The sequence below is a fragment of the Rhopilema esculentum genome, chromosome 16 (assembly GCF_057945365.1).
Source record: "Rhopilema esculentum isolate cy_ngs chromosome 16, ASM5794536v1, whole genome shotgun sequence".
NCBI lineage: Eukaryota > Metazoa > Cnidaria > Scyphozoa > Rhizostomeae > Rhizostomatidae > Rhopilema > Rhopilema esculentum.
In genome coordinates this window covers 7,924,205-7,948,905 of record NC_142830.1, presented here as the reverse complement: position 1 = coordinate 7,948,905, position 24,701 = coordinate 7,924,205, and the positions used below count along the sequence as shown (strand labels likewise).

Below are 24,701 nucleotides of genomic sequence, written 5' to 3'. Positions count from 1 at the left end.
GCTCGTTGGGGATCGGTTGCCTTGACAATTCATTTGTAAGTAGGCAACCATTCTGTCAGCAACATTTTGCACATCGTTTCCTGTCTGTCATTTACTGGCATCTTGCCACAAAAGTCGCAGAATAACCTTAGTAAAGCAAAGAAGACAAGCATCCTATACTCAAAGGTAGGCTACGTTTAATTTTTGATTGGTTTTATTACTATAAACTGTGATACTTTAGAAAAAAAATCAACTTTCCGACAGGGGTAGAAGTAACTTTGTTTCGTCATTTGCATTTTTAAGATTATTTTAACAAAATGTTGAATATATTCTGTGCAAAAATTTCGTTTTCTTTGTATTTTTATGGCTTTCAACGTGCGACCAAAATTCGGCCAACTTTGCTTTTTCGGCCAAATCAATTTTCGACGGCGAACAGCTTTGAAAAACGGCCAGATTGGAGGAATTTGGCCGTCAAAACGTTCGAAACTGTCTGGAAACTATCGGTAGGCGACTGTATTCATTTTAAACCATTATGTCTACTTCTTTATATATTCCGCTATATAGCATTCTAGGAGAATTGGCCTCGTAACGGTTCGAGCCGGGAACCAATTGCAAACGTTTGATGCCGTTAAAACTACGGTCTAATTTAACGTTTCCATTTGATTAACATGTTTGCCCTTTCTCTCCCCCCTCCCGCAAGAGTATGTTGGATGTCCCTAAAGTGCCATACATCGTGTACACATCAGTTCCAGCCTGATTTCTAGAATCCAGATATTTAAGTGCTGGTTGGGAACTTAGGTTGGATCAAATTTTGCTTACTTATTTTCCTAATAACATTGTCAGCAACAAGTTTCTGTTCGGTGATACACTTTCAAAAAACCCTACAAATAACCTCATCGAATCCATATAGTTCCTTTATTCTTGATGCATAAAAGGGGAGAACATCATCAAAATAACACTCTGGGGAATGGGAGTTCTTATTGACACTTTGAGCTTGTATATCGATGATGAAGATAATAATGACAATCTTGGTGATTTTGATAAAAAAAGACTCAACTGTTTGTGCTCTTCATGATTTTTCATTGTTAAAGGAGAATTTCAGGATAATTTTGAGTTAAAGGGGCTGTGTCTCAAGGGACATCCCGCGTGGCAACATGCCAGTTTTTGAAAGTTGTTTGGGGGAAACAACCTGCGTTCAATAGTAAAACCAATATGGAATGAAAAAGTTTTTTGTAACCATGCTCATCGTGCAAAGCTTTTGCATTTTTTGATGTTTTATGAAAGAAAACGAATAATAAAGGTTCTTTCTTCAGTCTATTCATAATTTTTCTTTGGATGCAGGACGGTGATACAAAAAACAAAGGCAACTTTTACGGCTAGGATACCACAACTCGCAGTGAGCTGTTTAGAGAAATTGCCCGAAATGACACTAAAAAATCTACCTTACCGGTGCAAATTATGAGCGAAAACATTTTTTAAAGTTTGCAGGACAATTTTTGTGCGATCATTTCGTTGTGAAGCGTCTAATGCCACCGAAATTCACCACAAAAAAACGAAATATCTTCGCCATTGATCGAATAAAGGTTCATTTCCTTGGCCTAGACCAATTGCTTTAGACATTTCGTGTCGAAAGTCAGTATAAATGTGGAAAGAATGTAACTGTCTTTTCAATATTTGGTAAATACACTCATAAAATACAATTTATCGGACATATTGTAGCCTGCGTTCTCATGGGGGGGAGGTACCTTAACATGTTTGAAGGTGCGGGGACGTGCCATTATTTAAGGGTAACTTTTTTCTGAAAAATGCGGAATTCTCATATCACTTTTTGAAATATGTGTCGATTTATGGGTACCAATTGAAAACATGCAGAATTATGGGTACCATTTTGGGAAAATATTGCAAAATTATTAGGAGGGAAATTAAGCATTAACAAAATTAATGATCAGTTAGAAATAAAACAATGAAGTATGTGTAATATTGAGATTTCGGGGCAAAAAACATGCAAAATTAGTTGAATGATTTTTTTTGTGCTGTAAAAATTTTATTTGCTTTGCGGAATTATGGGTATAGTTTTCATTGTGTTTGCGGCATTATGGGTCACATTTTTTCAGACATTTGTGAAATCATTGGTCCAAATTCTTAGCAAAAATGGGCACATCCCCGTCAAAAATTAGGCTTGGTTTACCCCAGAGCCTGCGTGCAAACTTTACTTTCCTCTGCGAAGAAGAGCCAGGACTGAAGTTCCGTATTGGCTCTCCTTCGCAACGGAAAGGAAAGTCTGCACGCAGGCTAACATACCTTAGTCTCTTCAAATTTCGCCTGCCTTTAAAGGGCGAGAATTAAAGGGGGCGAATTATGGAAATATTTAATGGGGCGAAAATTAGAGGTAGCGAACATTAAAGGGTCCTTAAAAAAATCTATTTTCTATAATAGAACCTTAGTTTTTAGGCCCTTCAAGAAAACTTCAAGCTACCATCTTTGCGCGCGTCAAATTTTCATCCTGCGTTGATTGCTTTCATTGTTACAGTCCTCATTTAGGGACTTTATGGAAAAATATCCATACTGAAGGTCATAAAAAAGATTTCTTAATCCTAAAAATTTTGACAAAGATGATAAACTTATGTCTTTTTAAGGGGCCTTACTGTAGTTCAAAATAAAATCCATTAATCTTCGATAACGATAATATTGTCCTCTCCAATGTCTGAAGGGTGATTTTGTTCTTCCATTTCTGAAGCGTCTCCTCCTCAGGGCCATATTCGTCCAAATCATCAGCGGCTAATCTTTTCTCGGCTTCAGTTTGGTCAGAAGATACTATCATCTTCTCTGGCTCAATATAGTAGTCTTGCAGATATTCTTTCATTCGATTGAAGACAGAACTTTGCGCCTTATCCTTATTAACGATTAGTGCAATCGGTATTTCGAGTCCACCTTAAGGAATTAGCGATCCTCTATACTTGTTGTCTCGTACACTACCTTCTAAAGCGCCTCCATAATTCAAGAAAAAATGACAAAAGCGATTTTTTATCAAAAAGTTTCCAAACAAAAAAAGATTTTTTAGAGGCCCGAGTGTAGTTCCATGCCGCATGAACGTTCATTGCTTGGAAACTGATTAGGTCAAAGCTTTGAAATTTAAAGGGTTTGGGGCGAAAATTAAAGAGAGCGAACTTGTGCACAAAAGGGGGCGAAAATTAAAGGGGCGAAAATTAAAGGGAGCCAAAATTGAAGGTAGGATAAATTTGAAAGGAAAGGTATTGAAGCACCGGAGCACCATCACTCATAATCCCAATGCGCAATCCAGGCTAAAAACGCACACTGTCCCGTGTATTTGGTTTGTTGACAAACCCGTGACACAGCCCCTTTACTTCAACAAACATGGTGAAAATTATACCCATAAATCAGCAAGACAAATTACATTTTTCAAAACACAAAAAAATCATCAAGCACATTTCTTATGTCTTTTGCCCAAATATCTCAAGTCTCAATATTACACATATTTTCGACTTTCAATTCTAAGTAGACATTCATTTTGTCAGTTTTCCTCTTAATAAATTTGCAACCTTTTTACCAAAATGGTGCCGATAATTCCGCTTGTTTTTTCAAATGGTACCCATGATTCTGATACCGATAATGCCACATATTTCAAAAACTGATACAGATAATTAAAAACTTTTGAAAAATGGTACCCCTAAATAATTGTACGTCCTCATACCAAAAACTAGAAAGACACTATTTTGCCTTCGTATCAATGCCTTAAAAGTTGCCAGTGCAACCGCCAAAACTAATATTTTCTCTAATTACGGTATTACACATCAGTACAAAATTTTAGTTTAACATTAGATGTTTTTCTAGATCTAACGAGAATTTTGCGAAGTGCGGAGAAGACGAGTTACAATGACAAAAAGGGTTTTTCTCTGGACTGCTCCAAGAAGCGTCTCAACTGCATTCGAGCGCTCATTCCGGGAGCTAAAGAACAGCAAGATTTTTCACGAGCCTTACTGTTGTGCTTACTACTTTGGGCCGCAGAGACAAAGCAGTCGGTATGAGAACGAGGCTCCCGATGAAGTGCACAATTACAAGGCCATCGGCGAAAACCTACTAAAAGAATATGACGGTATTGACTTGGTCTTCGTAAAAGATATGGCATACGGCGTTGAAAATCATTTCAACGAGTTACTCGGTGACGGAATGAGCAGCTTCCAGCACACATTCCTCATACGCGACCCAAAGAAAGCAGTACCATCACTGCACGCTGCATCAGTGAACAAACAGCTAACGGGATGGGACTACTTTGACCCAAAGGAAAGTGGCTTCAGGCAAATGTATGAGCTGTACATGTTTGTTGTCAAGCACATAGACAAATGCCCTGTCATAGTTGATGCAGATGATTTGTTGAATGACCCTGAAGGTATAATGCAGGAATATTGTGAAAGGATTGGCGCTAGGTTTGAAAAGGAAATGCTGGAATGGGAGCCAAACCCAATGCCAGATTGGGAAAGATGTGTAAGGTGGCACGAAAACGTACTGAAAAGCTCAGGATTTCAAAAAAAGGATCCCAACAATACCCAGATCGATGCCTCAAGAAAAGGCGAAGAGAAATTACCAAATGTAGTTATGCAAACGATCAAAAACTGCATGCCATTTTACGAAGAATTACACAAAAACAGAATACGGGCAAGCACTACTAAAGGTCACAAAAGTGGTATCGGGAATAGCGACGTATAAACTGTAGTGGTTTCTGTGAAAATAAAATTTGTTGCCTTTAACTCTTCGAGAGAAAACAAAAAATCTAACACGAGAAAATCAAAGTAAGGTAATTGCTAGCTGCATATAATATCATCTGAAAGGCATTGAATCATGGTAATTAGGCCTTCTCTTTTGGGGAGTTGTTCTTGGGGAGTCATGGTAAATAGACTTTTGTAGACAAAGCAATATTAACGGTTTCTAATTGTTCTTCAGAATAAGCCATTATTATGTCGACAAAGAACAGTGTGGAAATAACTTTTTAGATGGGTAACAAGAAAAAGAATGGATACTGGGTAAAGATTAAAAACGTTGGAAGTTTGCTTGTTTCAAAAAAAAGGAACTTCTTAGTTTATCCGAGAAGGCTTGAGGCTATACAGCAAATGTGGTCAAGTCTTGAATATATGTCACTTATGTGTATAGGACGACAAAATATGGAAACGTTTTACCTACGCTGTATTTGGTTGAAAATATTACTAAAAAAAGAATTAAGAAAGACACAAATCAATTGACGAAATATTTCGCGAATATGTTCTTAGCAATACCCATAAATAAATTTTTAAGAAAAATTACAAAAAATTACACAGCTGATTCAAATTTTACCCAAATACCCAAAATACCCAAAATAAAATATAGGTGATTTAAACATATCTACAAATAATACTTTTGCCCAGACCATTTCTTGCTCCCATATAAAGCTGCTACGTGGATTGAGTTAAAATAAACCGTAAGTAACCTTCCCCAAATACATTGATCTAAATCGACCCAGTAAAATTTGGATGAAATAATAAATGTATGCTGGCCCAGTATTTTACAGATTTCTTCAAGTAACTGCTTTGATAACAATATGTACATGGAAAAAGACGGAAGGAATCAGCTTCTTTTATTTAATAGGGAAAAAATGGGAAAATTTGAAGATAAACGAAAAAACGGAAACATCAAATACTAATCTACCTTTGATCCGAAACTCCTCAGAGAATAAACGTTGGAAAATGTCAAAAGGTAAGCAGAAAATTCCTATCCAGGTGTAGATCGAAAAAAGGTGAAAAGTGAAGTCTTAACCGTTCAATTAGATTTTCACAAAGTTAAAAATTTTAGTTTGTAAGCGCCATCTTTGATTTTAACACTGTCATGAGACAGTTTTCTGAGAAGTTCTTAATGCATAAAAACCTGGTCCTAAGAAGTAAAATTTATTCTGCCTAGGATGTTAATTTTTCAAGATATGTATATGATGGACACTACTATCTCTATTCTGTGCTACTAATTACAAAAAAGGGCCTAAACACATTTAAAAATACCTTACATGAAATTAAATTTTACTTTAAAAATCTATAAAATATTTTTAACCCACCAGTTAAATATATACTAGCAGCTAAATTAAATACAGTTATTAGTGCTGTAGATAGATAATTCTACAGAAAAACAAAGCATAATCCATAAGATTTTTTAACCTCGGGGAGTCTCTGAAACTTTGAATTCCGGTGTAAACACTTCCCTTCCATTGTATTAAGATACGGATATGAGTGAAAAACACCAAGTAGTATCATAACCAAAGGCATAAAAGGAACGTAATTAAGACAGGCTTAATTCGATAAATTGTGGTGATCTATCAATGAAATTGTGGTCATAGATTTCTTACCACTTGTGAATCGCGAGTTTATGCTTTATTGACCAGGACCAAAAGGATTGGCCTTATCTTTATCAAGAGATCCCAAAGTGTGATTTACGAATCGGTGGTGTGCTTCGTCAGCCCTGATAGCTAGTATGACGTCACGCATCATTGCATCGTCCTTTAATTGATAAAAGGAAAGGAAATGTGAATTGGGTTCTTCAATAGCATGTAATGATCATGTTTGGACTCTTTTATTGCAAATTGTACTAGAAGTTCGTTAAGCTGAGTAAAAGCAGCCGAAGAAAGCAAAATTGGTTCAATTGTTGTTCGTTCTGGCGTGTAGGTACAAAAGCATGTCCTCTGCACTTGCCTAGCTCAAAATTAAACAGCCAGGTACAGGCAAAGACAGCTTTTTTATATGGGAACCGTCAATGGCCAAACAAAATCCGAGTTCTCGCAAAAATACAGCTTTAGCTGAAAAGCGTAGACAGGAAAATGTCACTGCACATTTTTGCACATTCTTGGTTTTCAAGCAAATGTTTCTGAGTTACTTCGGCTTTCCAGTCAATAACAACACATCAAAATTCAGCTTTAAATAAGCCAGAACATCTTCATCAAAAAATGATCCCAAAGAGTTTTAACTTTAAGACATGAATCCCACCATCGGCTTAAAAGCTTTAGGAAGCAACTTGAAAATGATAAAATCTAACACAATTAAATGGAGATACACACCTGCAGCCTCCAGTAATTTTTGGCGATCTCAGGAGCTGCAAGTCTCTGCCACATGGGCAACTTTCCATTATCTATACACTAAAAAATTGACGAAATTATAAAATTGGTCGTAGGCGGCAAATTCTTATGGAAAAGATAGTCTTGAAGCTGAAGTCGACATGTAATGACATACTTAAAATTCTCACTACCAAACGTATAAAAAATCTGAAAGAATGTGTGAGCAACTGTAATTTTAAATGATACAGATACCTTTTAATGAAGAAAAATGGACAATTTGGCTTAAATAAGCAATTATGCTACAAGCTTTGTAACCTAATTAACAAATAAACGCAAAAAACGTCCCTGAATGTTTGGGAAGAAAAATTTTATAAACTTATGTGAAATCTAGCAGATTCAAGCTGTATTTACGTTATTTCTTAAGCCGTTTTTTATTGATCTAAGAGTATCCCTTAGCCAAGTAGAAAGTAAAATATGGAAGATGAGCAATACGAAAAATGCTGAGTCGCTGAAATCAATCAGATGTAGTGCAATTTCAGGATATTCACACGATTGTTGGGAAGTAATCTGAAATTTCTTCGAGATGGCTGCATGATATACGCTCTGGTTCACCTCAAGTATCTTACTTAAGAAGTATCCAATCAAATTATTTGGTTACCAAACCCATTCTTAATGAACCAATTCGGGAAAAAAGAAAACCTTTCTTACATTCACGTACCTCTAGACAGTATGTGTAGGTTTTGACAGCTTCTTCTTCTAGATAACCAACAAAGCGATGGCAAAATCTCGGGCTGACCAAATAAGCCAAGAAAAACATATTCACGAAAATGCCTGGCGGCAGGAGAGAAGAAACATCATCAAGAGCAGTCTCATCGAAGGAACTGATTGGAATGACAACAAAAAATATCAATGAATATCAAGTACATCAATGTTTCGGCATAGGCATAGGAAATAATAATTTTCCAATGCTTCAAATCTCAATATCTTCCTAACAGTATCAAATAGCATCCAATTGGTATCTGATAGCACCTAACAGAATCTAATAGTCTTGAATAGTTTCTCAAAATATTTAAAAGATATTGCTGTATTCAAAAGGTTTCCATCAGGTTCAGATGTAAGCCTGGGGGTGCTTCTGCTTTGAAACCATCTGAGTAGCTTACAGCTCAGTGGTGAATCTAGGTTCTAACAAGGTCGGGATTATCTAACGATGTAATAAAAGCATATAGTATGGTCATCTAAGAAGTGACATAAACTTCTGTTTTAAAGTGGAAAATCACGAGAGAAGGTGGACCATGGATTAAAGATATCAAAGATCTGGCCCTAACCTTGAAGTATAAGTACAGAACCCCTGAAGAGAAGCCCAGGCTGCTTTAGCTCTAGTGCAGTCATAAGATGCATACGCTCATTTTCTGCTTCCTCTGCGCAAAAAATATTAATATGATTTATATAAAGAATCAAAACAAACTGCTAACGGACAAACGTATTCAAAAACACAAACAGTGGGATCGTCAGTGCATGACTGTTAAACAAATGGCAACTTGGATACAAAATGGTAACATTAAGCTGTTTTGGTGCAAACTAAACTTTGGTTCGTCTCCGGGACTTGACTTCATCCTTAGTCACAGCAAAAATTCTATTTAACAATCCATACATCATGATAACAAAACTAAAATTCCAACAATACAAAACATGAAGAACGTTTGAAGCATGGAATAATTAATAAAGCTGAACAGAAGTAAAAAGCTAGACGCAAACGAAATGCATCGAGGGGTTGAATGGCATGATTATTCATCTTATATCATTTCCGATTCACCCTATGGATGTTGTAAAAAAATTCTCCTCGGATGTTTATGCACAATAAAAGCTTCGCAGTATCAAAAAATGTCTCCTTTTCGTAGAACCTTTTTCGTAAATTTTTTTAGTGTGAAGGGCTTCAATGTCTAAAAAACTAAAAAAGTCTAGGGCACCTAAGTACCTAGCAGAGTATGAATCCAGCCATTGTCCCGTACCATTCTTCTCAGGGAATGAAAGTGCCTCGACATAGCAGCAACCATACCTGGCACTCCAGCCACGGTTTCAAGGAGGATAATTCTCCTGCAGCAGGAAAGAATTCAGATTCATAAATACATTCTTGATTATTTACTTTGATCGACCAACACATAGGAACTTGAAAATCAATTTCAATGTTTTTCAATTCATAGCAGGTGAAAATGCTTCATGACAGATAGAAGGTTCCCAACGTATAACATGCTTCCTTTAGAAGAACAAAGACTTGATGTTAAAGCATCATGTTCAGTTTAAATACTTTGAAAAGGTCAGATACTTGAAAACTAGCCGTACTGAGCCTTATTAGATCATGGAAATTTTGATTTTTTGGGTAATTAAAAAACTTTTAATTAAACATTCCTTTAGACTAATTCAGCGTGCTCAAAGAGGCATTGATTACATGCTATTGCATAATTTGGATAGTTTTATATGGGAGGTTTTAGAGCATTTCTGGGATCTTTCTTAAATTTATAGTTTATAAACTGCTGTTTTAATAAGAATTTGAATACAAAGTTTGGATGAATGTGTTTGGGATTACGGATAATTTTGGTCATTCGAAAATTTCCTAACGGTATCCGGCACTTTTATACCAGACTCTAAATGAGGCATATTTAGGAGCTGTCAATGATGGAAAACTAGCTTTGAATGCCGTATAATTGCGATAATTTTTACTATAATCACCAAAATATATCAATAGGCTGATGTTGTTAGATAATTCATGACGTTGTTGAGCAGTAGAATTACAATCTCAATTTTGAGCCAGATGTTTTTGAAAAATAAACGGAAAGTGCAGCTAGACCGTATAAATTTATTATAAAAATTCAGTCTAACGTAGCCGAGTCAAAACATGGCCGATCTGCCTTTGGTGTCTTATCTTTTTCAAATTCTTGGTCTTCATCAAAAGAAAACCGCTTAAACGATAAGATAGCCAATAAAAACTGCTTACGTTAACCACTTAGATTCATCCATTACTCCAATCTTGTAAAGAGAGATAAGGTCAAAACAAGTCCTCATTGTCTGAACACAACCATAGGCCATCTAAATGAAAAGGAATGTGCATGAATAAATTTATGTTATGATATCAATATGAGCATTTAGGGGAGTAAGTTTGTGAAATGATGTCCGTATTACGATAGCTACCAAAAACTTCAAAGGAAATGAATACTAGTAGGGTCTCCGTCCAAGGCCTTCAAAAACTTATTGGAAAAGACATTTCATTGCAAAAAACTTATTTTAAAAAAATCACTTGAAAGCCATACTAATGTGCCATGCAAGGGGCTTTTTGGGGGGGGAGTTGTGCCCCTGGCTAATAGAGAAGAGTAACGAATGTGCCATTAGTTATGAGATATTTGCTATGAGACGTTTTTCTTTTCATTGCAGTACACACCAGAAAATGGGTGCAGTATAGCATTAAGTTTCATAGTTGGCACTATTGACATCAATCATATCATTTAATCCTTTTCCCTCTATTTTATAATTCATAAGTTATAAGTGTGAGGCCTATTATAGGGGGTCCAAAAGCCGTAAAGCCATTAAAAAATCAGGCAAATGCCGCAATCTGCAATGCAATAAAGCACAAAGACATGGCGCGGCCGCAATGGCTAAGGTCACGAGACACCAAAGGCCATCTACTTGCTTAGGAAAAGGAGGATATGCTAGAAGTAACTGTTTCTTATGGTCCTCATTCAGTTTTAAACATCTATTTACACATGGAAAACATGTAACATTTTTCAAAGACAACCCATCTGTACACAAGGATTTTTCACATACACACTTTCTTCAAGTTATGAAATTCAAGATTTTATGGAAGACCTCTGAAGTATAGAAAGTCGCTTGATTCCCCCTGCCCGAGGAATAAGACAAAACCATAATAAAGAAACTAATGAACATCTTACCCAATCAACAAATCCACTAGGTGTGTAATGGTCAACTTCTACTTCATGTACTTCTTTTTCTGTCCTGTGAGAAATCAATTTATTTACTATCAACAATTTTATAGCAACTGCTCTGAATTAAAGAACTTGAAAAAATAGTTGTGGCAATTTGAAGTCACTGGACCACTTCAACTTTTTTTCTTATGTATGGCCTCTTTGGGACTTTTCATGCTATCAACAATTTGATGGAAACCTGCATAACTACTAAATTTAAATGATAACTGCAAGTGAGAGTCACAACCTTTCCAAGGACCAAAACTGTGAGATTAAATCAAAAGACAAGTTTTCATGTTTTTTAAAGTAAATGAATAAACATCCCTCTACAAGGACAACTTGAATATGAGCTTGGGAGCACAACCTTCCACTCATCTTTAAAGAATTAATAATTCCTCTTTTTAAAATTTTTTCCTGCCCTCTCTTACATCAAGTTCAATCATTGAACCCCTTTCTAAGTTTCTGTCTCCTTCTAAGAACTTGTTATTTTTTGGCCAACTCTGGTCATGTCATGTCATGATTGGGGGTATTAGATTGGGCGAATTTAAACAACAATGATTGGGGGGGGTGTTAGACACTAATTTTGGTGCCACACCCTTCAGGTCACTCGTCACTGGTAAATGATGGAAACGCCCATTTTTAAAATTTGGTTTTCAACTTCAAGGTAGAGACGATACAAAGCAGTGGCGTAGCTAAAGTTGGAAGATTGGTGGGCAAAGGGGAGAGAATTTTTGCTGACCAGACCCCTAAGAATTTGGGAAAACACCCATCTTGTAAATGCGTTTGGAAAAGTATTGCATCTTTACGTGGCAATTTCCCTTTATACAACGTCATATGTAGCATTTTGTGGCTGACCATAATCTACAACTATCTATTTCCTTCGCCATTCCACTAACGTTTATGTATTGTGTAAGGGGAGGAAGCTCTAAATGTAAAAAGTGATTTTCCAAAGTTGTTATCAAATATCCAAAAATAGTAAACAGTATTGAAAAGTTTTAAACCAAGTCCGTTTTCCTTGGGGCAAAATCTACGAGAAGCATTTCAGAATCCAGTTTTTTTAAGGATTGGATTGCTTTAGCATTTTAGTTTCTTTTTTATCTGGAATGTCTCAAGAACAGAAAAGAACATTCTGTATGGATATAGAGGGGGGTCTCCTGCAAGCAGAAGTTTTTTGTGCCAACGCCAAATATCCCCCCCCCCCGCTACGCTACTGATAAGAAGAAGATAAATGTTGTTAAGAAAAAAAATAAAGTAAAATCCTGGCATTATTTTGGTACTACTGACTACCAACAAATGATTTTTACCGAATGAAACAATGTTTACCGAAAGAAACAGAAATATTGGGAGGGTGTCGCACCCCCAGACACCCCCCCCGCTTCATCTGTCCATGATCATATTATATATCATATATCATATATCATATAATATATATCATATATCATATATCATTTTTCATATATCATATATCATTTTTCATATATCATATATCATATCATATCATATCATATCATATATCATATCATATCACATCACATCACATCACATCACATCACATCACATCACATCACATCACATCACATCACATCACATCACATCACATCACATCATATCATATCATATCATATCATATCATATCATATCATTGGTACAAAATATGTAGAGCAGTTAACTGTACTTATGTGTGCAAAAGATGGAAAGTACAGTACTTCTAAATGACCTTATGTTATACTTTTTAACATGGAACTTTCTTTTTCCATGCTTGGGACACAATTAGACCAACAAAGTTCTGCACAAAAATGTGTAGCAGAGCGTGGTTTGCCCTGCTACACATTTTTTTCATTATTAATACATAACGACTTATTAGTAACTTGCAAATTGAATTTTCATTTTGAACTTCTCTGAAAGAATCTTCTAGACACAAATCCATAAGCAGCTTTTTATAGAAATAGAGTTGTGAAAAAACAGAAAATTGTTCGAAGCAAAACTACAAATTCAGACTCACCACACTGGATGTGGCAAAGAGTATGGTTTTTCATTGGGTTTATATTCATCCATATCCATGGCAGCTTTCTTGAGAGAAGCATGTTGACTTGGATGGCTGTCTTTGAAATGTGGCGCATATTCCGCAGTTTTCTTTTCACTTGATGTTGTTGTCATGCATCTCAGAAACTGGAATGTCAAAGAACTAATGATGGAAAATGTGTAAAACTAGCACCTTCGTGTCAAAGTACTAAAGTTCTCCACAAGATCTCATTTATGAATAGTGATTTCTTCTATGAGTGTCACATGGAAACCTCAAATTGTTATTCATATGGCATGGCAGCCTAATATTTTCTATGATACAACAATTGTGGATTAAATTTGGCATTTCAGATTTCTGAATGCAGTGCTATGCATTTGCAATACTTGGAATACTGATTCAAGCAACTAACTTATATGTAACTTATCAGACAGAAAAATATATCAAATGAAAAATTTGTGCATATAATACATTCTCTTTATTACTCGATTATTTATTATTCTTTGGCAACTAAAGCATCTTTTTACTGGACACCTAATGATGGGTGTATTTTCCTGGCATTTTAACAAACTGAGAATTTTGTTAAAAATTTGAAACCTTTTAATGGTTGTGTTTATGATCTCTATGATTTAAAAGTTGTTAATAGGAGTTATCAATAGGATTTTTCAAGGCCTAAATATTTTTAAGTGTTGCATGCTTTACAATGACCTGATCAAGTAAGGCTGGCAACCAATATAAACATTTTGACAACCAACTACATGGGCTCCGACACAGGTTGGACAGTGGAGGGCCAAGAGAAATATAACAATCATAACAAAAGATTTTAAAAAAAGCTCTATTGATTTGCAAAAAAACTCCATTGAATGACTGCTACACAATATTTTAGTTAGAGTATTCTTTCAATTGCATTTCATGAGCCAATTGGTGTGGATAACAAATGAATGGGATAAGATGGGACCATAGCACCTTTTGAGCTCTCCTCTCCAAATCATTTCATGACTTAGTTACTGATGTTTGCCTCAACCCTCGCCATGCCCATATACTTTTGAATAAGGGATGGTCCAATAATATGTGGGTCAGGGGATCAGGGGGCTAAACCATAAACTGTTTTTAAGATGCCAAGCCCCCATGAGAGTGCTGAAAACACCCTTTTTAAAAATACTGAAGATAAAAGTGATGAAAAAGTTGCTTCATCATTTTCATTTTTGTTGGCCAACTTTACATTACTGATTGTAGTTAAACAACTTTAGAATTACGTAACTTGTAATTAGCTTGATATGCTGAAATTTGTTTTTGAGTTTAGTAGAGAACAGAAAGAAGAGTTTGGCCTACCTGTCCTTCCAACGCACAAATAGAGCTCTCGCCAACGGGTTTCAGCTTGAATATTCCAACACGAAGAACAGCACCACGAAATAGCGACCATGGTGACTTCTGAAGAGTTATTTTAATCATTTTTGCAAAGTCTGTCCGCAAGGACTAAATTCTACTGCTTCCTCTTGCCAATTTTCGACGAGTCTTTTTCTCTGCGCGGCAGTATTTATTTACACGGCTTCACGTGTCCCAAAAAAAATTACGTCATACTACTAAATCTACCTGCCTACGCGTGACGGTTTTTAGGGCAATTTTAGGTCCCGGAATAAAAAACCAAATAAGAAATTTCTAGTACTAAACCGCCAAAATTTTGATGCCAAATAAAGGAGCTTTTAGTACTCAAGCCTGATTTACACGAGACGAATTTTTCGCCACGAATTTTTTAGCTGCGAATTTTTCTCTCGAATTCGAAGTTCAATTGACACTGGCAGAAATTTTTATGCGAATTCGCTGCGAGTATTACAAAAGAACATAGCGACTGTCCGAAAAATGCTTTTATCAGAAAGCTTTAAATTTTAAATTTATCAAAAAGCGAGTAAAACAGCAAAAAGCGATACTGGATTAGAAAAATCTATTCAGGACGTCTTCAGAAGGGGGAATTCCAGTGGCGGCCTGGCCCTTTTCGTCTGGGGGGGGGGCAGCATCAAAATGGCGCCCTCCATAACTAAAGCCCTGGCCAAACGAGCCAACATTTTGCTCAACATTTAACCCAACATCTTTCCCAACAATGTTGGGTGTTGTTGGGAAGGCTGACCAAACCATCCAACAAGTCACCCAGCATTTAGCACAACCGTTTTTGGGATACTCGAATTGAGTCCAAAACGACCTAAGCCTGCCATCCCTGATCTTGAAAGCAACGATTTTCTTTTCCCCAAAACTCTGTTCATTTCCTTTACGGCCTCGTCGCACTCATCTTCGCTCACTAAATCTCTTTCTTCATACTTATCAATTATCCAATATTTTTCAGTCATCCAAATCAATTCTACGTTCTTTTTCTTACAATTTTGATCTCTGCTTCACAAACTCAAACTTGGCGCGCAGAGCTATTCGGGAGCTATTCACATTTATTAATTGTTTACAGCGCTTGCGTGAAGCCAATAAATCATTTTTAGTGTAAGTTTTTTTCTCTTTTGTGTAAATTTTATTCCTTTTACGATTGAAGTGGTGTCGCTCATCATGTCTGGGCGCAAATTTGTTTGATTAGCAAGGAACATAGGTAGACTTGATATCTTCTTTTAAAAATAGCTTTTTGTGAGTATTTGTCATATCTGCAACGCTATTGGAACGATGGGCGACACCACTCCAATCACTTTTGTAGCTTATTATTGTAATATTTGTGTCTCTATATTAAGTGTAAGTCTTAGGGTTGTTATGCATTTCCATGCTCCCTAGGCTTTTATATTGTAATTGTTGTCGTTGTAAATTTTTATGAGAATATAAAAAAAAGCCAACAAATGTTGGGCAACCCGGCCAAACGAGCCAACGAGTGTTGGGCATCCCGGCCAAACGAGCCAACAACGCCAAACAACGCCTTGAACAATGGGGATTATTTTAATCACGATCCAACAGCCGCCAACATTTTTGACCAGTTTCAAATCGATCCAACAATTCACCCAACATCTTTCCCAACAATGTTGGGTGACCCAACATGGTGGCCAAACGAGCCAACATTTGAGCCAACATGCGAAAAAAGTGGTGTTGGGTGAAATGTTGGCTCGTTTGGCCGGGGCTTAACACTATTGTATTTTTCCTGAGAATATTGGCAGTACAGGGGCGGTGCCAAGAAATTCAAAGTGAGGGGGGAGGGGCTCGAGTTAATAGCTTTATTTGACTAAAAAACCTCTGAATAAAAACCTTGGTATAACTCTTAATAAAAGAGGCTTTCTTGCGAGCGGAGCGAGCAGAAAATTTTTACGACCACCCCTTTGGATTGGCTTGAAAAACATTTCAATATATTTCTTGCAGTCATTTTCTTGAAATCGTTTAAAAATTTTGCTATTTTTTAAGGCACCCTTTTAGCACGTTTGATTAATTCCAGTCTAAAAATGGATTTCGTTACTTTGTAATAGGGAAAAGAATCCACCCTATCGTTGTATCGTCGACACAAGTTGGTCCTTCCATTAAAAATAAAGCAAAGAGACAAAATCTACTGACCCCCACATGAGCAGGTCTCTGAAGGCCAGCAGAGCCAAAGAGACTCATTGAAAATCAAAATTTTTCCTGGAAGAGGGGCATGAGTCAAACACAGACTGTCCCCCGACACCCTAAACAAAGTCTGTGTGCACTATAAGTGCTGTGTTCTCCACACAAAAGAATTTAACTGTTAGTTTCCTGACAATTCTCTAATAAAAATTAATTAATTTTTTCGCCCCTGGGAACAGTACAAAAGTTTTTGTCTGGATAATACAGTACTGAAGGGGCACAAAGACTTGCCCTTGAAGCGAGCCTGTTCTAGGGGTTATGGCAGCGTGCGCCCCAAGAAAGTTTTAAATTTCAAGACGACTTCTTTGTCTCTGCCGACCTTCTAGAGACCTAATAATCAGACAAGTCGGTCGTATCAAACTTTCTTTCGAGTTTTCGGCGCTCTATGCAAGCTTTGGCGCCCCTATAAAAAAGTCAGCTGGGGGGCCCTGGCCCCCGGCCCCCCTGCCAGGCCGCCACTGGGGAATTCCATCTTTCGGTAAGAGAGATTTTCGTTTACATTTATAAGACCTTGATAACTTCTTCAAATACTTTCAAAGGTCGCGATCGAAACTTGATGAAACTTTCAAGCCAGTTTTCGTCAATATGAACTTTAAATGTTTGAATAATAATCTGATATGAATCCACATACATGGATTGTGTACAAGGAACAGGAAATTAATAATTACCAACCTATTCTTTTGACGTTTTAAAGGCGAGAGTGTTTGAGAAAAAGAATGCGGAAAGACGTAGTAGACCATCTGAAACCAAAACTCCGTTCTTATGACTATGGTTTGTCGAATCATCCTGGTGATCATCAGGTCAAGGTGCTTTCTTAGGTTGATACACAAGTTTTGTTCTGTATTGTAAAGAAATAAAACCCACTTGACAACAAAAAATAGACGGGAATAATCAAATCATCAAATCGTGGTGAAAAGCATCGGGGGAGCACCAATCCTTTGCTTTTCCAACTCCAAAACTTTCGAAAAAGCCATGTGTCAGTCAATGAAACATTTGCAGTAAAATAATAGAAAACTCAAAATTCTCTCAAAAACTTTTTATCTTGGTTCTAATAATATTCGTTAAAGCAAGACTATGAAACATTTGAAGCAAGATCATCATAAAAATACATTTAAAAAGGTGAGTTAACTAAAAACACGGATACGTGCTCACCTGGTGTCCAAAGATACAACAAGAGATAAGATTAGGTACCCTATTGTCTGATCAGGAAAACTCTTTTCTCTCAATTACAGAATAATCTATTTTCAAAGCCCTTCGACTAGGTTAACATAGTGTATCCAGTTTTTACACAAAAAGTTGGCAAGGGCAATTTCGTCCAAGAAAAGTCATCGAAATCGTTTGCATCACGCAAATTTAATAAATGCCTGAAACAAGCTCTTTAACCAAACAAGACTTCGCAAGATGCAGTATATCATTCTAAAGAAACGTAGGTACGTATCTCAAGAGGTATCGTCACACACCAGAGAACTTGTTTTCCAAAAAATAAACCGTAAAGCAATCTGCTTTGCCTATTATGGGCCGGCAGCAAGACTGGAGTGAATCAATTTTCTGTTAAAGGTAGTTAACGAAAAATTGATCAGATTAGAATCTGAACGAAAACGCACCTATATCTACTGAAAACCAATTAGCAATTGAATTAATAAACACGGTGGTATTAATAGTGGAGTATATGCTCGACAAATGCAAGCGAAATCAAAAATAGTTACAGCCTTAATCATAATTCTTCTAGGGTGTTGTTACCATATTGCTATTGCTACTTATCAGATTGCTATGACACCCAAGGTGACCATTGTTCTACTGTGGGTGTTCTTCAGTTGGCTTGTCTGCAGGCGGAACAACGGTTACAGGACAGTGTGCATGGTGGACAACATAGTCACTGATACTTCCAAGAAAAGCCCTTTTAAGCGCACCATGAGCACGAGTACCCATTATAAGCATCTTGATCCCGTTATCTTTGGCAATTCTTGCGATTTCTGCCCCAGGACTTCCTTGGTCTGTTTCCGCAAATATGATATAGGGTATCTAAAGAAGGGAACAATAATACCAATGATTATTATATGGATCAATTTGTTAATATTAAATGGAATAGATGTAAATTGTTCTGTTATATATAGATGGCTCACCATTACTTGCTCAACTCTGTATTGCCCATAGTGACGTTGTAAAAACGATTAATGGTTACTACTGAAACAAGGTTAGCTTAAAAAATCTTAGGCAATCATAAGAAAAAGTATTCAAGTCGCTAACATTAACGATGATGTCTAGATATATAACAGAACATGGTAATTGACTACAATTTTTGCATACACCGAAAGTAATACACCGAAAGATTGTTCCACGTAGTTGAGATAAAATACTTAAGGTTATTACAAGCAACACACAAGATTTGATTTGATGTTTCTGATCTTGATTTGGTAGGAAAACAGGTAGAATGGGGCGTGGTCAGTACCGATTAATGGCTCTGAGAAACGGGTTGGAATGTTAGATTTTCCAGGCTCCAATGCATCATTTCGGACATTATCAACAACAATTCACAGGCCTTGATGAAATAATTGACTTATTCAACTCCACACCGTCAAACGAACAACATCAAAATATTCCAAGTTTATGAAAATTTGCTATTTTAAGGAAGTACAGATAACGTTAAGAGATTTCCAAGTATTATTTCTAGATAAGTTATATGAGTATTAATTCTTCTAAACAATGCTTCAATACATCACAATATTTATTTTGGACTAACATAACAAACATGATGCAAGTGTTATGTTAATGTAAAAGTCAAAACTGGACTTAGCAAATCGTTTAAAAATCTTGCCAAAATTGCTTTTAACTGGAGACAAAGCATCAGTTTGAGCTTAGAAAAGTAGACTGCAAAGCGTTAACGAGTAAAAACCAATTTAGCAAGCATTTTAATTTGACGTAAAATATTCAATAGAAAATGGTAATGTTTATAAACAACCAATCCTCTAGTTGAAAAACTATTTTCTTTAGCACTTTATGAACGAATTGACAACAATCACAATGTTCAGTTGATGGAAAATTGTTATAGTTGAATGGAACTTAACTACTCAAATTCTGATTAGATTAAAATGAATCCAAGAGACACAGAAATTCAGTCTTGTTCAAAGTTATGTCTACTATCTTCTGAGTTTTCAAAATTAACACAGGCCAGTTATTTATGTCCAAATTCTTTCTCATTGTTTTACAAAATTTAAAATTTACAAACAATAGTAGAACAGTTGTGTTTTAAATTAATTGTAAAAACAATGAAAAAGTTAGAAATGCATGTATATATGATCAAGGCGACTGATTCTATATAACAGGGTTACAATAAGTCTTAAAGACATAAGAATGATTAATTTTGAACAAGTTTATCTAACATTATTTGTGGGCTACCTTTAATGCTTTGCATTTATGGCGATATTCATGTAAAAGGTTGCGGCTTGCTTTAATGGAATCTTCTATTCCACGTGTCCATTCAACATCTGCAACCGCTATGCCAGCTATATTATGAAGATAAGAGCCAAACAGAGAAATTAACCTGCTGCAGTGACAATAAACAGTCTGCAGTGAGAGATGTTGTTGAAATGATGACCTGTTTTTGAGGTTTTCTTGAAAATGCATGCATTACAGACAAAAAACCCACCCCAAAATGATCAAAACTGTCAGTTCTGATAACCTCAAAAACAGAAATCCATCATATTCAACAAAAAAAGCAACAGCTATCAGCTAAAAATACAGCTAGTAGCTGTAGCCTTGCCTTAAATGTGATAAACTTGCTAACAGGCCATTCCAATTACAAAACTGCTACATGGTGCCAAATAAAAAGCAATTTTATACCAAAAGTGGTCAATGATGATCAAAGAGGTGTTTGTCAAGGAAGAAATAATAACATTGTTGCTGTATACCCAAAAAATACAAACAGCTATAAATCAAAAGCTGTCAGAGTGAGATTAAATAAAAAACTTTAATGTAATTTTGTATTCGGGTTTCTGGGGGCATTGAAAAAATTGATGGTGATTATTTGGCACCATTGAGCAGTTTGACTTCAAAACATAGGTGGAAAGAGCCTGCTAGCAAATTGTGATATCTTACTTATGAATATACCTTTCTTTTCAAGCATTTCTTCTTTAGAGTTTGAATGAGATGACGGCTATTATCAACACTCTCTTGCAATGATCTCTGCCATTCATCACTTATAATGGCTGCTCCAGCAGCTGTGCATTGAAGTAAACGAAATAAAACAAAATAAGCAAAATAAATTGTAAAAAAAATCCTTGTTATACCCCAATTTACTTTCGTCCTGACATATAGCTCATTATAATATCTGTATTGTATTTTCATTTGATTTAAATAGATATTAGAATGATCAAAGTGATAACTAAAATGATAGCTAAAAACAAAAAGGGATTATACACTGTTGTTTTTAGCAATTAATGGGAAAATGTGAGGAAACTTTTCCAGAAAAATGAAACTCCAATCCTTCAATCCAAATTTCACATATATATATAACTATATATACAGGGAAAGGGTTTCTCGAGAGTGGTGTTCTAGGAGCCAGTTTCGGGACTTTGACTCTAAGGCATTAGTAGCATTCAAGGGATTGGAGATGTATCATTAAACAATGGAGTTGCTCATTAACAACAAACATTGTATTGCAAGGGTATGCTTAATTGGGAAATTTGCTAATCAGCTGATATTACATTGAAAGTAATATAGCAAGTATATATAAATACAATATATGAGAAAGCTTCCAGACAGCAGAATAGTTATGTACAGATAAGAAATACTACTTACGATACATAGGTACAGCTGGCAAAGGAGGTGGAATATGAATATGTATAATTGCAAGTTTGTTGCCTTCTTTATGACATGAATTCAAATACCCTAAATGAAAAGAGAATATTCTATTCATGCATGTATATCAAATGAATCTCTGTCTACACAAAAAAGGCTTTATTCTAGCATTACTCACACTTTAAAATAATATATCCCTGACCTCTCAGCAAACTTGAGAATTATTCACAATTTTTAAACTTTTAATGACCAATGCTGCAGAGGACTTTTGAAATGTTGTATGGTATTTACCTAATCTTTTCCTAAGAATAACTCAAGTGGGAAATCTTATTTAGTGAGCTGAATACAACATTATCATAAATAGTTTTAAACAAAACCTTGCATTGACCAAACAGTATAATGCTTTCTAGATCATCAAAATGCTTAAAGTAGAAAGATTGGAAAAACAGTACGGCTGATCCAAGACACATATGAAATAAATTTTCTGGCAATACAAAGGCAGTACAAAATTTTCCCTTGATGGGTCCAGCAAATACTAGATGACAAATAAGATCTAAGTATTGATGTGGTTGATATAGCTTCTGTAGAAATAAAAAGTAGTTTCAAGAGAGAAAAGGTCAATAAATGATTTCCTACAGCTTTCCTTACAAGTTTTTAGCTTGAATCCCTGAATGACTGCACTGAATATATGCTGTTTCTCAATGAAATCTTAGATAAAAGGCTCTTTTTCTCTATGTTTCAGCAAAACTCAGCACTTGCTTTGCACTCTGCACAGAAAGCAAGAACCAAATTGCTTTGATTAATGTGGCCTTCCAGAAATGGAGATTAACAATGCAATTTTTGTAATAAAAATTTAGAGGAAAAAGAAGAACTTTTGAAAAAGGAACACAAAATACAAGGAAGCTCAGGCTTTCGTGGGAAAAATATGGGAGGCCTGCTAACCACAGCACACCTGAAAAAATCCAGGCGTGTGGTGGCGTATGACATTTTTTTGCAAAAATCTATGGTAACCATAATAGATCTACGCAGAAATTGCCAACACGAGAATGCTGGCACCAATAATTTTGATGAAATTTATTTCGCTGAATCCTTAGCATCACTACTAACATTTTACCAAAGTAAACGTGTCATTTCTGATGACTTGAGCAAGTTTCTACATAGTTTTCATCAGCTTCGATAATATATCCTCAGCAGAGTCATTGGGTTCTTGGCGTTCATCTGGTTGTAATGACCATTTTTGCGTGTAAATCTATGCCCCGAGGGCCCTCGGTTATCAAGCATCACAGCTTTTTTTTGTATCTGACTGGCCAGATGTTGATAATCAATAAAGATAATGCATTAAAGATAATGATGGCACAAGTCTGAAGAGGGGGCTGTATATGGGTAGCAAAATCAACAAATCTGAAACTTGTTATTGCATAATTGGCAAGTCTGCTACTTCTGCTAAATAAGCAATTGAAAATTAAAATCTTGTTAACAACATTTAATGTTCCTTATAAAATTCGGAGACAAAAATGTCTGTTATAGTCTTTTGTGTTTGGATTTGTTCACTGAAATGCCATAAAGCCTTGGAAAGTTGTAAACTTTTGCACAAATCTCTTTTCCATTTTTGCATCATAAAAAGTGCATGTTTGCCAATGTCTGTTTTGCAGATGAAATTAATTATTCCCCTGAGAAAAAGTGATAAATATACACCGGGGAGAAAGTAGGCCAAAATAACATTGAAAATTTATAGTAACGTTTGTCATATCGAGGAAAATCATGATGAAGGGACATACAATTTGGTTCGTAATAATGAGAGTTGGTTATATATGGGATTTGTTACACCGAGGGAATTTGTAAGGGGATCGGCGGAATCCAAGGGGCCAGACATTTTTTTTGTTATACCAGAAAAATAGTTATAGCCAGGTTTCATTTTATCGGGATTCCACTGTAGATTAGTCCTATGATTATTTCAAATTTTCGGCAAAAGCCTAAAGCTTACTTTTGAAAGTACAAAGTATTCCTCAAATTTCAGAATAAACTGTATCACCACAGTCATATGTTTTGTTAACAAAAAGTAAGAGGAATATGATAACCTAAATCCCTATCATCTATGGAAAATGAATAGATATATATATATAGTACTGATTCCCGGGTCATAAGCATGCCTTCAGTGAAGCAGTGGGAAAATCAAACTTAGCCCAAAGCAGCAGATTTTCATGAAAGGTTACAAGCACCAGCTATTTGGCCATCTCTGTTAAATTTGGTATTTAGTCAAAGAGATTTTCCAAAGTCATGCTATCAAAACTTTTGTAAGTTAACACTGAATTGTCTATCCCTTTTCTATGATACAGTAAGTTTTTGCTAGGTCACAGAAAGAAATTCAGCCTAAAACCTCTATTGCAGAAAACACGATTAACAAGATGTGCTTAGGTAGCAACCAAGGTTTTCTAAGTGTCTTGAGAGAAATTGATTGTGCAACTCTGACATTTTTGGCTCAGAGATGCTTTGTTTTAATGTTCAGTGGTGACTCTTTCGTTCCTTGTTGACAAGCCATGCCACATGACAATGATTGTCCTCCGCGTCTGAAGCTTCTACGCTTCTCAGCGTTACCACTCCAATTTAACTTAACGAAAAGACGCGTCTGGAAGAATCTCTCGTCAAAAACTTTCGTAGCCATAACCGAGCTGCCTTTCTTCATACTCCCCAGTAACTGCAAATTTTTTTGCCACCCAGACAAAAACTTTGAGAATTTGGATCCAATTAGTTTAGACCAGCCAAGGCCCTTAGTACGAAACGTGGAAGAGACACTTCGTTACTTAGAGGGGAAACAGCTACCAAATAGGCTTCAGCAACAAAAAAATTAAAAGAAGATTCTAGAAAAATGATAGGCTATAGGTCAACGACAACTGCTCAGAAACTGACGAGACAATCCATTGTGGGCTCGGTCATCTGGGCCTAAGTCAACCTATGACCTTCACAAATATACAAACCAACCGTAGGCATACTTACAATCAAAAGCCCGTGCACTGTGTTCGCTATCATCAACACAAACACCAAAAAGCTTTAGATGCGATTCATCAGTGTGTTGTTCTGTTTCTTGACTTGCAGCAGCCATTTTCAATTACTCAATTTTCTTGCCTGGGCTTCGTCCTCTCAGCAAACACCTGCATGGGATCAGTCGTGCGTGCGTTCAACATGAAATTGTTGGAAATCACGTGACATATGACCTATGTATCATGATCCTTTCTCGACTGCCCGCAAACATTTACTTCGACGATTTCATCATGCA

The 24,701-nt window shown here is 36.1% G+C and overlaps 3 protein-coding genes across 4 annotated transcripts; 1 reads left to right on the top strand and 2 right to left on the bottom strand.

The window, feature by feature from the left end:
- The first annotated feature begins 51 nt into the window (after positions 1-51).
- Positions 52-4,843, top strand: LOC135682038 (uncharacterized). Its single transcript, XM_089113244.1, has 2 exons — positions 52-165; positions 3,832-4,843. The coding sequence occupies exon 2, from the start codon at positions 3,874-3,876 to the stop codon at positions 4,702-4,704; it is 831 nt and encodes a 276-aa protein (XP_088969370.1). The 5' UTR covers positions 52-165; positions 3,832-3,873; the 3' UTR covers positions 4,705-4,843.
- A 770-nt stretch (positions 4,844-5,613) lies between these two features.
- On the bottom strand, positions 5,614-14,623 carry LOC135682036 (uncharacterized). Its single transcript, XM_065196741.2, has 9 exons — positions 14,390-14,623; positions 13,040-13,206; positions 11,005-11,068; positions 10,056-10,147; positions 9,039-9,157; positions 8,389-8,481; positions 7,782-7,894; positions 7,067-7,144; positions 5,614-6,512 (listed from the first exon to the last, which is right to left on the bottom strand). Exons 1-9 carry the CDS (start codon positions 14,507-14,509, stop codon positions 6,387-6,389), a joined length of 972 nt encoding a protein of 323 aa, XP_065052813.2. The 5' UTR covers positions 14,510-14,623; the 3' UTR covers positions 5,614-6,386.
- A 3,028-nt stretch (positions 14,624-17,651) lies between these two features.
- On the bottom strand, positions 17,652-24,617 carry LOC135682040 (uncharacterized). Of its 2 annotated transcripts, none has more exons than XM_065196747.2 (4): positions 24,422-24,617; positions 21,428-21,517; positions 20,027-20,133; positions 17,652-18,652 (listed from the first exon to the last, which is right to left on the bottom strand). In XM_065196747.2, exons 1-4 carry the CDS (start codon positions 24,525-24,527, stop codon positions 18,425-18,427), a joined length of 531 nt encoding a protein of 176 aa, XP_065052819.1. In that variant the 5' UTR covers positions 24,528-24,617; the 3' UTR covers positions 17,652-18,424. The 2 variants fall into 2 exon arrangements, with proteins under 2 accessions (XP_065052819.1, XP_065052818.1); XM_065196746.2 differs by lacking the exon at positions 20,027-20,133 and adding an exon at positions 20,738-20,847 and having other exon boundaries at positions 24,422-24,614.
- Positions 24,618-24,701: the final 84 nt, after the last annotated feature.

Bases quoted from the DNA above. Each gene is read 5' to 3' on its own strand.
- LOC135682038 (XM_089113244.1), top strand. From the start codon at position 3,874: ATGACAAAAAGGGTTTTTCTCTGGACTGCTCCAAGAAGCGTCTCAACT.
- LOC135682036 (XM_065196741.2), bottom strand. From the start codon at position 14,509: ATGATTAAAATAACTCTTCAGAAGTCACCATGGTCGCTATTTCGTGGT. The intron at 13,207-14,389 runs GTAGGCCAAACT...TTGACATTCCAG, and splicing joins TTTGTGCGTTGGAAGGACAG to TTTCTGAGATGCATGACAAC. The intron at 8,482-9,038 runs GTACTTAGGTGC...TTTTTTGCGCAG, and splicing joins CTGGATTCATACTCTGCTAG to AGGAAGCAGAAAATGAGCGT.
- LOC135682040 (XM_065196746.2), bottom strand. From the start codon at position 24,527: ATGGCTGCTGCAAGTCAAGAAACAGAACAACACACTGATGAATCGCAT. The intron at 21,518-24,421 runs GTAAGTATGCCT...CTTTTCATTTAG, and splicing joins CAGTGCACGGGCTTTTGATT to GGTATTTGAATTCATGTCAT. The intron at 18,653-20,737 runs GTATATTCATAA...TCCCTTCTTTAG, and splicing joins AGAAATGCTTGAAAAGAAAG to ATACCCTATATCATATTTGC.